This window comes from Procambarus clarkii, chromosome 7, assembly GCF_040958095.1.
Source record: "Procambarus clarkii isolate CNS0578487 chromosome 7, FALCON_Pclarkii_2.0, whole genome shotgun sequence".
Lineage (NCBI taxonomy): Eukaryota > Metazoa > Arthropoda > Malacostraca > Decapoda > Cambaridae > Procambarus > Procambarus clarkii.
This window is the reverse complement of record NC_091156.1, coordinates 16,441,972-16,458,223: the sequence shown is the minus strand read 5'-3', so window position 1 is coordinate 16,458,223 and position 16,252 is coordinate 16,441,972. Positions and strand designations below refer to the sequence as shown.

At 47.6% G+C, this 16,252-nt stretch overlaps 1 protein-coding gene across 3 annotated transcripts in view; it reads left to right on the top strand.

The window, feature by feature from the left end:
- LOC123761409 (6-phosphofructo-2-kinase/fructose-2,6-bisphosphatase) overlaps positions 1-16,252 on the top strand; it is a 274,084-nt gene that overhangs the window by 13,891 nt on the left and 243,941 nt on the right. For all 3 annotated transcript variants that reach the window (XM_045747431.2, XM_045747432.2, XM_069313301.1), the window contains exon 2: positions 6,578-6,746. In XM_045747431.2, coding sequence (XP_045603387.2) covers positions 6,578-6,746 — 169 coding nt within the window. The remainder of the gene's footprint in view (positions 1-6,577; positions 6,747-16,252) is intronic.

The following is a 16,252-nucleotide window of genomic DNA, read 5'->3' as shown; positions in this document are numbered from 1 at the left end:
TAGGATGGAATGGCTTATGATGGCGGGGTAGGGTGTAGGATGGCGGGGTAGGGTGTAGGATGGCGGGGTAGGGTGTAGGATGGCGGGGTAGGGTGTAGGATGGCGGTGTAGGGTGTAGGATGGCGGGGTAGGGTGTAGGATGGAATGGCTTATGATGGCGGGGTAGGGTGTAGGGTGTAGGATGGCGGGGTAGGGTGTAGGATGGTGTGGCGTGTGATGGCGGGGTAGTGTGTAGGATGGTGGGGTAGGGTGTAGGATGGCGGGGTACGGTGTAGGATGGCGGTGTAGGGTGTAGGATGGCGGGGTAGGGTGTAGGATGGCGGGGTAGGGTGTGGGATGGCGGGGTAGGGTGTGGGATGGCGGGGTAGGGTGTAGGATGGCGGGGTAGGGTGTGGGATGGCGGGGTAGGGTGTGGGATGGCGGGGTAGGGTGTAGGATGGCGGGATAGGGTGTAGGATGGCGGGGTAGGGTGTAGGATGGCGGGGTAGGGTGTGGGATGGCGGGGTAGGGTGTAGGATGGCGGGGTAGGGTGTAGGATGGCGGGGTAGGGTGTGGGATGGCGGGGTAGGGTGTGGGATGGCGGGGTAGGGTGTGGGATGGCGGGATAGGGTGTAGGATGGCGGGGTAGGGTGTAGGATGGCGGGGTAGGGTGTGGGATGGCGGGGTAGGGTGTGGGATGGCGGGGTAGGGTGTGGGATGGCGGGGTAGGGTGTAGGATGGCGGGGTAGGGTGTGGGATGGCGGGGTAGGGTGTGGGATGGCGGGGTAGGGTGTAGGATGGCGGGATAGGGTGTAGGATGGCGGGGTAGGGTGTGGGATGGCGGGGTAGGGTGTGGGATGGCGGGGTAGGGTGTGGGATGGCGGGGTAGGGTGTAGGATGGCGGGGTAGGGTGTAGGATGGCGGGGTAGGGTGTAGGATGGCGGGGTAGGGTGTGGGATGGCGGGGTAGGGTGTAGGATGGCGGGGTAGGGTGTGGGATGGCGGGGTAGGGTGTGGGATGGCGGGGTAGGGTGTGGGATGGCGGGGTAGGGTGTAGGATGGCGGGATAGGGTGTAGGATGGCGGGGTAGGGTGTGGGATGGCGGGGTAGGGTGTGGGATGGCGGGGTAGGGTGTAGGATGGCGGGGTAGGGTGTAGGATGGCGGGGTAGGGTGTAGGATGGCGGGGTAGGGTGTAGGATGGCGGGGTAGGGTGTAGGATGGCGGGGTAGGGTGTAGGATGGCGGGGTAGGGTGTAGGATGGCGGGGTAGGGTGTAGGATGGCGGGGTAGGGTGTAGGATGGCGGGGTAGGGTGTAGGATGGCGGGGTAGGGTGTGGGACAGTGGTGTGGGGTGTACCAGGGCCGAGAGTGATGATATATGCACAATACAACCCACATATCACATTCTTCAGTGGTGGTCACATGCATGGCGGGGCGGGGTGGCGGGGTGGTGGGGCGTGGTGTGGCACATTACATGAATCCTTAGCTGAAATATGTTGGTGAGTGATGTAGTATATAGTTGTGAAGGTGGTGGAGCAGTGTCACATGATGGGTGGTGGTGGTCGTCCTCCACCCCATCATGAGCCACACAGTCACTCACCACATGATGGGTGGTGGTGGTCGTCCTCCACCCCATCATGAGCCACACAGTCACTCACCACATGATGGGTGGTGGTGGTCGTCCTCCACCCCATCATGAGCCACACAGTCACTCACCACATGATGGGTGGTGGTGGTCGTCCTCCACCCCATCATGAGCCACACACTCACTCACCACATGATGGGTGGTGGTGGTCGTCCTCCACCCCATCATGGGTCTCACCCTCACTCACCACATGATGGGTGGTGGTGGTCGTCCTCCACCCCATCATGAGCCACACAGTCACTCACCACATGATGGGTGGTGGTGGTCGTCCTTCACCCCATCATGGGCCTCACCCCCTCACCACCCTCGTGTGCTCACCACTTCACTCCCCAATGTGTACATGGAAAATATTCACAACTGTTCTTATAAAGAGTTTGCACTCATTTCAGGGTAAACTTTATAATTTTCTAACTAAATAAATTTTGTTAGAAAGACTTTAAATACTTAAAAAGCTGGAATAAAAACGCGTCATTGGAATAATCTTGTGGGCGAAACTGAACCCCAAATTTCCTGTGGCTAAGCAAGTAAGTCTTGTGAAGCTAGTTACACCGATTAATGCATAGCACAAGTGGTTCAAGAAATGGTCCACAATAGTTACTGAGCGGAGCACTCTACATCTGTGGTAAACCAGTTACACAGTTACTAATCATGCACCCCCACACCCATCGAAATGTCTAGCAATTCAATCTATCATCATATTATCATGCAAAAAGAACCACACAACTATGGATCATTGAATAAAATCAGTAGACTCCTAAATGTCACCCATGTTTCACTTAGTTGTTGTTTTAGCTTCAGATGCTGGGAACAAAAAGTTGCAAGCAACACGGGCTATGGTTCAGCCCGTCGTACTCACCCAGGCACACTTGTATCATGTGTGTGTGTTCAGCTTGGCTTAGACTCGGTTGTAAGTACCTCTGGGAATCTGCATTACCTGCTTCCTGACATAGATGATGACCTCTGCTGACTGTGTTACCAAAATTATTCGCACACCATCCGTGCGAAAATAAAACTGAATTTATCAACCATCTCCTGTTTAGATAGTATTTCTTGTAACTGTTTGGACCATCGTACAATTTATATATTGGGCAGTTAGAAGAATTTGGTATTATTCTCTTTATAGTCTGTAAGAAAATACTGCTAAACACCAACCTTAAATATTCCAACGTCTAGTATAGCACATATGTGAATTATATTAGGCCTCAGATAGCGTGCATTAAGCCTAGGATTCAAATTCAATTCAAATTCAAATTTTTATTCAGGTAAAAGTACATACATAGATAAAGAGTTACAAACATACTGTTGGGTTTATAGATAGAGGTAGTACATACAATACCTAAAGCCACTAATACGCACAGCGTTTCGGGCAAGGTGTGGGGGGAAAAAGACACTGAGACTAAACCTTAATAGTAATTGAGATTAAAGTATAAATTGTGTTGAAAAAAAGGAATAAAAAGAAAGGGGGGACATGGCAGAAATTAGCAATTATACAAGTTGGTCAACAAACAGCATTGTTTATAATAGTAAGACATGGGTTGACATTTATGGGGTAAGGTAGGTTACATGGAGTTAATTAGGTAGTACTTAGTTTATCTATTAAACTGGTTGAGAGAGGTACAGCCTTTGACATGATTGGGAAGGTCATTCCCAGGATGGTTAGGTTAGGTTAGGTTTTAGTAGTATAATAAATATAATCTTGAGCTTCTGAGAAATTTCACTGAGCTTTAAATTTGCTCTGTACCTAGTGTTACCCAATCTCCTAATTTTTATGTAATATCAAACAACCTTATCATTGTGTTCATTGCTGTCTTCTTTTATGTGCTAGCCATATGCTGTATTGTGACTACCAATTTTTGTCAACTACCATTCAAGCTGTCATTGCAATCAATCTTATATTGTTTCTGCTGTATTGTGCCTACCAATTTGTTGTCAACTACCATTTTAAGCTGTCATTGCAATCAATCTTAGCTACCTATGTGCTTTAATATACTGTACCTACAATTTTCTCTCATCTTTTTTTTCATTTCATGTAATCTGTTATCATTTTTTTGTCTATAAATTTTGCAAGTATTTACCTCCTTAAAATTTTCTTAGATTAAGGACCTGCCCGAAACGCTGCGCGTGCTAGTGGCTTTACAAGACTGTAATTACCATATTTGTATCCTCACATTCCTTATGTACATTCTTGTATATGCATAAATAAATAAATAAATAAATCTCTTTTTAGGTTTGTCCAAACTCAAAGTACCAAATTCTACTTTCTAACTACCCATTACATCAATATGAGTACGATGGTCCAGCTCGTTCTCAGAGCAAATTCATTACCACGAGCAACAGAACTTCCCATCAATCCTCCTGGATAGTTATCCAGATATTTGTGATGGTCTGAAAGCATATTACGGTTTCAGTAATAGTCTTCATGTAAACTGGCAAGTGAACCTGTGAATAAACAGATATTATTCTCAAGTTATAACTTTATTGTATTATAAATCTTTGGTTTAAAATCTAAAACATCCATGCTGAACATGTTTTCTTTTAAATTGTCTGAAGATTTGTTTTGTAAACAAAATTCAATTATATACTTAAATAGTTTTCGAATTCCATAGTTCACATTATGGACAACATTAAAAAAAAAATCAAATGTTTATTCAGGTAAAGTTCATACATACAAGGGGTGATACAAATACTGCTGAATTTATAGATAGAGCTAGTATATACAATGCAATGTCTACACCTTATTAATGTAACCAAACATAATGAAATCTAGCCTAATCAAACCAAATGATAATCTAATGTAACCTTATCCTAACCTAATAATGTATAGAATAGATAATAGCACTCATTACATAGTGGTTCTGAATCCATTACTATGTGGGGATATCCTCCCTGAGAACAAGATGTTACTATAAGCACTATGTAAAGAGACGAATGGGCTGAAATTTAAAGACAACTCTATAACAAGTGTTCAAGAAATGTGTAAATAATTCATTCGAAATTATCTACTACCTGAAATTTTAGCCAAATATCCCCAGTTTGCTTACTGTAGGTAGTAAATATGGGGATTATAACCTTAAACAACTGTCCACTAGATGTGGTCGGGGGTGGAGAGGGGGAGCTTGTGCAGGATAAGCAAACCAGATTATGAAACTATCTCTCTGCATACGAAAGTTCTCTAGCTAACAGTCTGTACCTATGGTCGTTCTCGAACTCATTATCGATATATACATTAAAACTCTGTGAGTAGAGCTAATCTAGAAATGCTCTACAAATCAAGGGACCCAGAATGTGGAATGACCTTCCCAATCTTGTCAAAGGCTATAACCTCTCTCAACCAGTTTAAGAGGAAAACTAAGTACTACAGTACCCAATAAACTCCATGTAACCTACCTTACCCCCTAAATGTCAACCCACGTCTTGCTATTTACAAACAATACTGTTTGTTGACCAACGTGTATAATTGCTGAATTCTGCCATGTTCCCCCTCCCCTTTTTTCCCTTTTTCTACACACAATTTATACTTTAATCTCAACTAATATTAGGCTTTAGTCTAAGTGTTTGTTTTTACCACACCGAGCTTGCCCAAAACGCTGTGCGTATTAATGGCTTTAGGTATTGTATGTACTAGCTCTATCTATAAAGTCAACATTATGTTTGTAACTCATTCTTGTATGTATGTACTTTTACCTGGATAAACTTTTTTTTAATTATGACTAATTTAACTAAATTAAATTTGGGGTTCAATTCCCGAGCGTGTGTGTGTGTGTGTGTGTGTGTGTGTGTGTGTGTGTGTGTGTGTGTGTGTGTGCCTGTGTAACCTTTCCACTACCGTCCATAGCATGGCCGGGGTGCATAAAACTAAACTAAAATGAAGATAATTTTTGTACATTTTAGAACATCATTTAGCACTGTTCCGTAGTTACAATGTCTAGGAGAGGAGAGTCCTTGCCGCAAGCAGCAGTTGTGTTAAGTAAGCATTATTTTGCTTACGAGTAATGTTCAACTTCGTAGTATATCCTTATTGTTCATAATGTTTAGTATTGTGGTAGTACAATCGAGTTCGTTCTCAACTCCCAGACAGAAATGGCTGGGCGTATTTCCTATCACCTAATACACATGTTCGCCAGCAGTAAATAGGAACTCAGGAGTCAGCATGTTATGTGGTTGCATCTTTTGGGTTCGCAAATCGACCTTGGATGAGGGGGGCGGGGTGGGGACCGTGACATAAGCCTAACATTTATATTTATCTGAGAGCCACTACCACTAGTGGCCTCGGCGAGAACAGGAAGCCGGTGGCTTGTCGAAGGTCCCCCAGTTTGCCTTGATGATCTTTCTCAGGAGTACTCTAAAAGTTAAAAAAGTTTTCTGGCATTTATGGCTTCGAAGGGTAGGCGGTTCCATGGGTTTATAACCATGTGGGAGAAAAAGCATATCTTAGTATATATATACACTGACTGCCTGTCCCCCGAGACAATAATATATAACTTGTACTTCAAAATATACGGAACGTGCTGGTCTTAAACTACTTCTCCGTCGATTTTTAAAGTTTTAGTTTAGTTCATTTATTATGCACCCCATACCCATCCCGTGGGCGGTAGTGGAAAGGGTTACAGAGGCACATAATGAGCTCAGGGACTGAACCCCACAGTTCATTTAGCTAAGCAAGTTACAATCTTGATGAGCTAGTTACAAAATTTAATATAAGTCGTCACATCAACAATGGGTTTGAGATCGACCTCAAGTACAGGTTCTAAATTAAGCAACTGACATATGTGGAGAGCTAGTGTCAAAATTTATGTTTGTCCTGCACACCGCCCCCCATCCAGTGGGCAGCGGTGGATAGGTTACAATCACTCAGTTACTACCTACAGTTAGCAAATTGGGGATATTTGGATATTTTTAAAGCCTATATAAATCGATTTATAAAGCCTACTTAAAATTGTTGGCTTACTTATAGCCTTGGGTGAGACCTCACATCGCATCTGTCTGCTCTCATTACCACGACCCCCACCACCACCACCCACAACACCCACTCCACCACAACCCACCGTGAAGCAGTATGCGGGATCAGCAGATACACCCCGCGCCGCTGCCGGCCACAACTGGACGCCATCTACAGTCACGAGGTTAGTGTATAGTGGCCGCTCTCTGTGTTCAGCGCCACTTTGTTGACCCTACTTCTTGTGTGGTGCTTACCATCCTGTGAGTGGTAGTTTATTGTGCTCCCCATACTACTCCTGTGAGTGGTAGTTTATTGTGCACCCCATACTACTCCTGTGTATGGTAGTTTATTGTGCACCCCATACTACTCCTCTGTATGGTAGATTATTGTGCACCCCATACTCATCCTGTGTATGGTAGTTTATTGTGCTCCCCATACTCATCCTGTGTATGGTAGTTTATTGTGCACCCCATACTCCTCCTGTGAGTGGTAGATTATTGTGCTCCCCATACTCCTCCTGTGAGTGGTAGATTATTGTGCTCCCCATACTACTCCTGTGAGTGGTAGTTTATTGTGCACCCCATACTACTCCTGTGAGTGGTAGATTATTGTGCTCCCCATACTACTCCTGTGAGTGGTAGATTATTGTGCTCCCCATACTACTCCTGTGAGTGGTAGTTTATTGTGCACCCCATACTACTCCTGTGAGTGGTAGTTTATTGTGCACCCCATACTCCTTCTGTGAGTGGTAGATTATTGTGCTCCCCATACTACTCCTGTGAGTGGTAGTTTATTGTGCACCCCATACTACTCCTGTGAGTGGTAGATTATTGTGCACCCCATACTCCTCCTGTGAGTGGTAGTTTATTGTGCTCCCCATACTACTCCTGTGAGTGGTAGTTTATTGTGCACCCCATACTACTCCTGTGAGTGGTAGATTATTGTGCACCCCATACTACTCCTGTGCGTGGTAGTTTATTGTGCTCCCCATACTCATCCTGTGTATGGTAGTTTATTGTGCACCCCATACTCCTCCTGTGAGTGGTAGATTATTGTGCTCCCCATACTCCTCCTGTGAGTGGTAGATTATTGTGCTCCCCATACTACTCCTGTGAGTGGTAGTTTATTGTGCACCCCATACTACTCCTGTGAGTGGTAGTTTATTGTGCACCCCATACTCCTCCTGTGAGTGGTAGATTATTGTGCTCCCCATACTACTCCTGTGAGTGGTAGTTTATTGTGCACCCCATACTACTCCTGTGAGTGGTAGATTATTGTGCACCCCATACTCCTCCTGTGAGTGGTAGTTTATTGTGCTCCCCATACTACTCCTGTGAGTGGTAGTTTATTGTGCACCCCATACTACTCCTGTGAGTGGTAGATTATTGTGCACCCCATACTACTCCTGTGCGTGGTAGTTTATTGTGCACCCCATACTACTCCTGTGAGTGGTAGTTTATTGTGCACCCCATACTCTTCCTGTGAGTGGTAGTTTATTGTGCACCCCATACTCCTCCTGTGAGTGGTAGTTTATTGTGCACCCCATACTCTTCCTGTGAGTGGTAGTTTAGTATGCACCCCATACTCATCCTGTAAGCGGTAGTTTATTGTGCACCCCATACTGTGAACGGTAGTTTATTGTGCACCCCATACTGTGAGCGGTAGTTTATTGTGCACCCCATACTGTGAGCGGTAGTTTATTGTGCACCCCATACTCTTCCTGTGAGTGGTAGTTTATTGTACACCCCATACTCTTCCTGTGAGTGGTAGTTTATTGTGCACCCCATACTCATCCTGAGTGGTAGTTTACTGTGCACCCCATACTCATCCTGTGAGTGGTAGTTTATTGTGCACCCCATACTCATCCTGTGAGTGGTAGTTTATTGTGCTCCCCATACTCCTCCTGTGAGTGGTAGTTTATTGTGCACCCCATACTCCTCCTGTGAGTGGTAGTTTATTGTGCACCCCATACTCCTCCTGTGAGTGGTAGTTTATTGTGCACCTCATACTGTGAGTGGTAGTTTATTGTGCACCCCATACTCCTCCTGTGGGCGGTAGTTTATTGTGCACCCCATACTCTTCCTGTGAGCGGTAGTTTATTGTGCACCCCATACTCATCCTGTGAGTGGTAGTTTATTATGCACCCCATACTCCTCCTGTGAGTGGTAGTTTATTGTGCACCCCATACTCCTCCTGTGAGTGGTAGTTTATTATGCACCCCATACTCATCTTGTGTGGTTTGGTCAAATATTTTTATCACTACAAATAAAATTATTTGGTATTATATGCAACTCAAGTATAGATCAATCTGTAAATGGGTGAACTTTGATAGTGTATATGATGTGACGATACAATGTGTGCCTTTGTCTACATATTGTGCCCTGGAGGTCATCAAGATCACCATACAAGGTGAACTGCCAGAGGTACTGGTAGCCTATAGTGTTCCGCGACGTGTGACAACTGTTGTCAGTCTACTTGTCTCATACACATGTTCTGCTTCACATACTTCACTGTCAAATTCAAATTCAAAATTCAAATGTTTTAGGTAAAGTACATACATACAAGGGGTGATACAGGTATGGATGAGTTTATAGATAGAGCTAGTACATACAATGCCTAAAGCCACTATTACGCAAAGCGTTTCGGGCAGGAAAAACACTAAAGACTAAAACTTAATACTGTGCATCTCATAGTTCCGTTTTTTGCACTCTTCCGCTTTCTTGAGACTCGCGCAACACGTCTCCACTTAGGTATAGGTATTTGAGCCCTGAAATTATGTTCAACATTATCATGATTTACTACAAGCTTGGGAAGAGCATCAACTTTATTATGTTCTTGCTGGCCATTGTCTGATGGGACCCACAGCAAAATGATTGACTATTTAGTTAAGTACGCATATGTATCTGTGGCTGGTTTACACACAAACACGGTATAGTTTGATTACAAGCCAATTAAAGCTTGTGACGAGGAAAAGGAGTCGGGGATAATTATGCTGTTTACTACACTGTTTTCAGCCCAATTAAGGATTACATGAATAGCCAACAACAATAATAGTAATAATAATAATAATACATAGAGAGTAAATCACACTAACCTGACTGTATCAATGATAAAGTTCTAGTAGTAATGAGGGTTCGAACTTATCCTGTGGGCGTTCCTACGAACACGCTTTTAGCAACTGGACCACGACATGGTATAAGGATTGCAACCTGGAGCTCAACTTTTTTTTTTTTTGAGATATATACAGGAGTTGTTACATTCTTGTACAGCCACTAGTACGCGTAGCGTTTCGGGCAGATCCCTGGAATACGATCCCCGCCGCGAAGAATCGTTTTTTCATGCAAGTACACATTTTACTGTTGAGTTAAACAGAGGCTACAGTTAAGGAATTGCGCCCAGTAAATCCTCCCCGGCCAGGATACGAACCCATGACATAGCGCTCGCGGAACGCCAGGCGAGTACCTTACCACTACACCACGGAGACTGTATTTAGACTGTATAGACTATAGACTGTGAGACTGTATAACTAACACACAAGGGCTTCCTGAGGCTTCTTCTGACGCCGGAACAGGATTTACACACTCCCTCTATGCACTCTGGCTCTGTTATGTAGGACTTTCTCTACCTCTGACGCTCCTCACTCACTACACTCAGAGTAATCACACTAATTGCGGGCTCACCATAGCCCGTGCTACTTGGAACTTGTTCCGAGTAGCTGAATCAATAACAACAACAACAACAATCACACTAATGTGATTGTATTAATGAGAAACTCAAGAAACATCGTGCGTTCAGTAGAGCTCCAGGTTGTAATCCTTATTACCATGTCGTGGTCTAGTGCATGGAAACACCCACCGCATAGGCTCGAACCCTTATCACGTCTCCTACGGATTTTCTCAATACAGGTAATAATAATAATAATACTTTATTTAGGTAAAAGTACATAAATACAAAATGAGTTACGAGCAGAATGTTGGATTTCGAGACAGAGCAAGTATATACTATGACTGAAGCCTACAGCAAGTATATACTATGACTGAAGCCTACAGCAAGTATACTATGACTGAAGCCTACAGCAAGTATATACTATGTCTGAAGCCTACAGCAAGTATATACTATGACTGAAGCCTACAGCAAGTATATACTATGACTGAAGCCTACAGCAAGTATATACTATGACTGAAGCCTACAGCAGGTATATACTATGACTGAAGCCTACAGCAAGTATATACTATGACTGAAGCCTACAGCAGGTATATACTATGACTGAAGCCTACAGCAAGTATATACTATGACTGAAGCCTACAGCAAGTATATACTATGACTGAAGCCTACAGCAAGTATATACTATGACTGAAGCCTACAGCAAGTATATACTATGACTGAAGCCTACAGCAAGTATATACTATGACTGAAGCCTACAGCAGGTATATACTATGACTGAAGCCTACAGCAGGTATATACTATGACTGAAGCCTACAGCAAGTATATACTATGACTGAAGCCTACAGCAAGTATATACTATGACTGAAGCCTACAGCAAGTATATACTATGACTGAAGCCTACAGCAAGTATATACTATGACTGAAGCCTACAGCAGGTATATACTATGACTGAAGCCTACAGCAAGTATATACTATGACTGAAGCCTACAGCAAGTATATACTATGACTGAAGCCTACAGCAAGTATATACTATGACTGAAGCCTACAGCAGGTATATACTATGACTGAAGCCTACAGCAAGTATATACTATGTCTGAAGCCTACAGCAAGTATATACTATGACTGAAGCCTACAGCAAGTATATACTATGACTGAAGCCTACAGCAGGTATATACTATGACTGAAGCCTACAGCAGGTATATACTATGACTGAAGCCTACAGCAAGTATATACTATGACTGAAGCCTACAGCAAGTATATACTATGACTGAAGCCTACAGCAGGTATATACTATGACTGAAGCCTACAGCAGGTATATACTATGACTGAAGCCTACAGCAAGTATATACTATGACTGAAGCCATTAATACGCTCAGCGTTACGGTCAACATGTGGGTGAAAAAAACTTGAAAAGTAAGACTTGAAACTAATTGAAAACAAAATCGTGAACTGAACTGTAGTAGAAATTGTGAGGCGGACGTCCAGTTATTATGGACTCGTGGACGCCACTCACCTGTCTTAAGTCCCGGCAGCTTCCTCCAGTGTTTACCCTCAATGTTTACATTGCTTGTTATCAGATTATCACACGTGTGGTGCACACTATCCTCTGCCCACCTTACATTATCACAAGTGTGGTCCCCACTACCCTCTGCCCACCTTACATTATCACACGTGTGGTGCCCACTGCCCTCTGCCCACCTTACATTATCACACGTGTGGTGCCCACTGGCCTCTGCCCACCTTACATTATCACACGTGTGGTGCCCACTGGCCTCTGCCCACCTTACATTATCACAAGTATGGTGCCCACTGGCCTCTGCCCACCTTACATTATCACAAGTGTGGTGCCCACTGGCCTCTGCCCACCTTACATTATCACACGTGTACGTGGTGCCCACTGGCCTCTGCCCACCTTACATTATCACAAGTGTGGTGCCCACTGGCCTCTGCCCACCTTACATTATCACACGCGTGGTGCCCACTGGCCTCTGCCCACCTTACATTATCACACGTGTGGTGCCCACTGGCCTCTGCCCACCTTACATTATCACACGCGTGGTGCCCACTGCCCTCTGCCCACCTTACATTATCACATGTGTGGTGCCCACTGGCCTCTGCCCACCTTACATTATCACACGCGTGGTGCCCACTGCCCTCTGCCCACCTTACATTATCACACGTGTGGTGCCCACTGGCCTCTGCCCACCTTACATTATCACACGCGTGGTGCCCACTGCCCTCTGCCCACCTTACATTATCACATGTGTGGTGCCCACTGGCCTCTGCCCACCTTACATTATCACACGTGGGTGCCCTCTGCCCACCTTACATTATCACACGTGCGGTGCCCTCTGCCCACCTTACATTATCACACGTGCGGTGCCCTCTGCCCACCTTACATTATCACACGTGGGTGCCCTCTGCCCACCTTACATTATCACACGTGGGTGCCCTCTGCCCACCTTACATTATCACACGTGGGTGCCCTCTGCCCACCTTACATTATCACACGTGTGGTGCCCTCTGCCCTCTGCCCACCTTACATTATCACACGTGTGGTGCCCTCTGCCCTCCGCCCACCTTACATTATCACACGTGTGGTGCCCTCTGCCCTCTGCCCACCTTACATTATCACACGTGGGTGCCCTCTGCCCACCTTACATTATCACACGTGGGTGCCCTCTGCCCACCTTACATTATCACACGTGGGTGCCCTCTGCCCACCTTACATTATCACACGTGTGGTGCCCTCTGCCCACCTTACATTATCACACGTGTGGTGCCCTCTGCCCACCTTACATTATCACACGTGTGGTGCCCACTGCCCACCTTACATTATCACACGCGTGGTGCCCTCTGCCCACCTTACATTATCACACGTGTGGTGCCCACTGCACACTGCCCACCTCAGTGTGACACAGCTTTCATAATGAGTGTTTGTCCAGCGCCTAACTTGGTGCGACCGTTATGTAAACAACAGTACTCAGTTAACTGTGTTGAAGTTGGCAGCACTTATCTTGGGGCGCCCTGTGGTACACTGTGGGTGTCCTGGGGCGCCCTGTGGTACACTGAGTGTCTTGGGGCGCCCTGTGGTACACTGTGGGTGTCCTGGGGCGTCCTGTGGTACACTGTGTGTCTTGGGGCGCCCTGTGGTACACTGTGTGTCTTGGAGCGCCCTGTGGTAAACTGTGGGTGTCCTGGGGCGCCCTGTGGTACAATGTGTGTCTTGGGGCGCCCTGTGGTACACTGTGTGTGTCTTGGGGCGCCCTGTGGTACACTGTGTGTGTCTTGGGGCGCCCTGTGGTACACTGTGGGTGTCCTGGGGCGCCCTGTGGTACACTGTGTGTCTTGGGGCGCCCTGTGGTACACTGTGTGTGTCTTGGGGCGCCCTGTGGTACACTGTGGGTGTCCTGGGGCGCCCTGTGGTACACTGTGTGTCTTGGGGCGCCCTGTGGTACACTGTGTGTGTCTTGGGGCGCCCTGTGGTACACTGTGTGTGTCTTGGGGCGCCCTGTGGTACACTGTGGGTGTCCTGGGGCGCCCTGTGGTACACTGTGTGTCTTGGGGCGCCCTGTGGTACACTGTGTGTGTCTTGGGGCGCCCTGTGGTACACTGTGTGTGTCTTGGGGCGCCCTGTGGTACACTGTGTGTGTCTTGGGGCGCCCTGTGGTACACTGTGTGTGTCTTGGGGCGCCCTGTGGTACACTGAGTGTCTTGGAGCGCCCTGTGGTACACTGTGTGTGTCTTGGGGCGCCCTGTGGTACACTGAGTGTCTTGGAGCGCCCTGTGGTACACTGTGTGTGTCTTGGGGCGCCCTGTGGTACACTGTGTGTGTCTTGGAGCGCCCTGTGGTACACTGTGTGTGTCTTGGGGCGCCCTGTGGTACACTGTGAGTGTCTTGGTGCGCCCTGTGGTACACTGAGTGTGTCTTGGGGCGCCCTGTGGTACACTGAGTGTCTTGGAGCGCCCTGTGGTACACTGTGTGTGTCTTGGGGCGCCCTGTGGTACACTATGTGTGTCTTGGGGCGCCCTGTGGTACACTGAGTGTCTTGGAGCGCCCTGTGGTACACTGTGTGTGTCTTGGGGCGCCCTGTGGTACACTGTGTGTGTCTTGGGGCGCCCTGTTGTACACTGAGTGTCTTGGAGCGCCCTGTGGTACACGTTGTGTGTCTTGGGGCGCCCTGTGGTACACTGAGTGTCTTGGAGCGCCCTGTGGTACACTGTGTGTGTCTTGGGGCGCCCTGTGGTACACTGTGTGTGTCTTGGGGCGCCCTGTGGTACACTGAGTGTCTTGGAGCGCCCTGTGGTACACTGTGTGTGTCTTTGGGCGCCCTGTGGTACACTGAGTGTCTTGGAGCGCCCTGTGGTACACTGTGTGTGTCTTGGGGCGCCCTGTGGTACACTGTGTGTGTCTTGGGGCGCCCTGTGGTACACTGTGTGTGTCTTGGGGCGCCCTGTGGTACACTGTGTGTGTCTTGGGGCGCCCTGTGGTACACTGTGTGTCTTGGGGTGCCCTGTGGTACACTGAGTGTGTGTTGAGGCGCCCTATGGTACACTGTGTGTGTCTTGGGGCGCCCTGCGGTACACTCTGAGTGTCTTGGAGCGCCCTGTGGTACACTGTGTGTGTCTTGGGGCGCCCTGTGGTACACTGTGTGTCTTGGGGCGCCCTGCGGTACACTGTGAGTGTCTTGGGGCGCCCTGTGGTACACTGTGTGTGTCTTGGGGCGCCCTGTGGTACACTGTGTGTCTTGGGGCGCCCTGCGGTACACTGTGAGTGTCTTGGGGCGCCCTGCGGTACACTGTGTGTCTTGGGGCACTCTGCGGTACACTCTGAGTGTCTTGTGCTCCCTGCGGTACACTGTGTGTGTCTTGTGCTCCCTGTGGTACACTCTGAGTGTCTGGTGCTCCCTGCGGTACACTCTGTGTGTCTTATGTGCCCTGTGGTACACTGTGTGTGTCTATAAGAGTGATAGTCCAGTGCTTGTGTAGGACGTCTACATATAAACACTGGTAAAGGTCAGCAATCGTGAATATTTATGTAGTACTCTACTCTTGGCATGTTTGGAGCGTCTGTGTACGTCAACACGCTGGTGCTGGTGTTAAGCGGTTAGCGTGAAGGTGATAACTTTGTGCTGACTACAACGTCAGAAAACACCTCGGCACAGTGACCTTCCTACCCACACCATGAGGACTATACCACACCACACAACGTCCCATCATGCTACACTCTACCACACAACGTCCCATCATGCTACACTCCACCACACAACGTCCCATCATGCTACACTCCACCACACAACGTCCCAGCATGCAACGCCCCACCATACAACGTCCCATCATGCTACACCCCACCACACAACGTTCCAGCATGCAACACCCCACCACACAACGTCCCAGCATGCAACACTCCACCTCACAACGTCCCATCATGCAACACCCACCACACAACGTCCCATCATGCAACACCCCACCACACAACGTCCGAGCGTGCAACACCTACCACACAACGTCCCAGCATGCTACACTCCACCACACAACGTTCCAGCATGCAACACCCCACCACACAACGTCCCATCATGCAACACCCACCACACAACGTCCCATCATGCTATACTCCACCACACAACGTTCCAGCATGCAACACCCCACCACACAACGTCCCATCATGCAACACCCACCACACAACGTCCCATCATGCAACACCCCACCACACAACGTCCGAGCGTGCAACACCTACCACACAACGTCCCAGCCTGCAACACCCACCACACAACGTCCTATCATGCTACACTCCACCACACAACGTCCCAGCATGCAACACTCCACCACACAACGTCCCAGCATGCAACACCCGACCACACAACGTCCCATCATGCTACACTCCACCACACAACGTCCCAGCATGCAACACCCCACCACACAACGTCCCATCATGCAACACCCACCACACAACGTCCCAGCATGCAACACCTACCACACAACGTCCCATCATGCAACACCCCACCACACAACGTCCCAGCATGC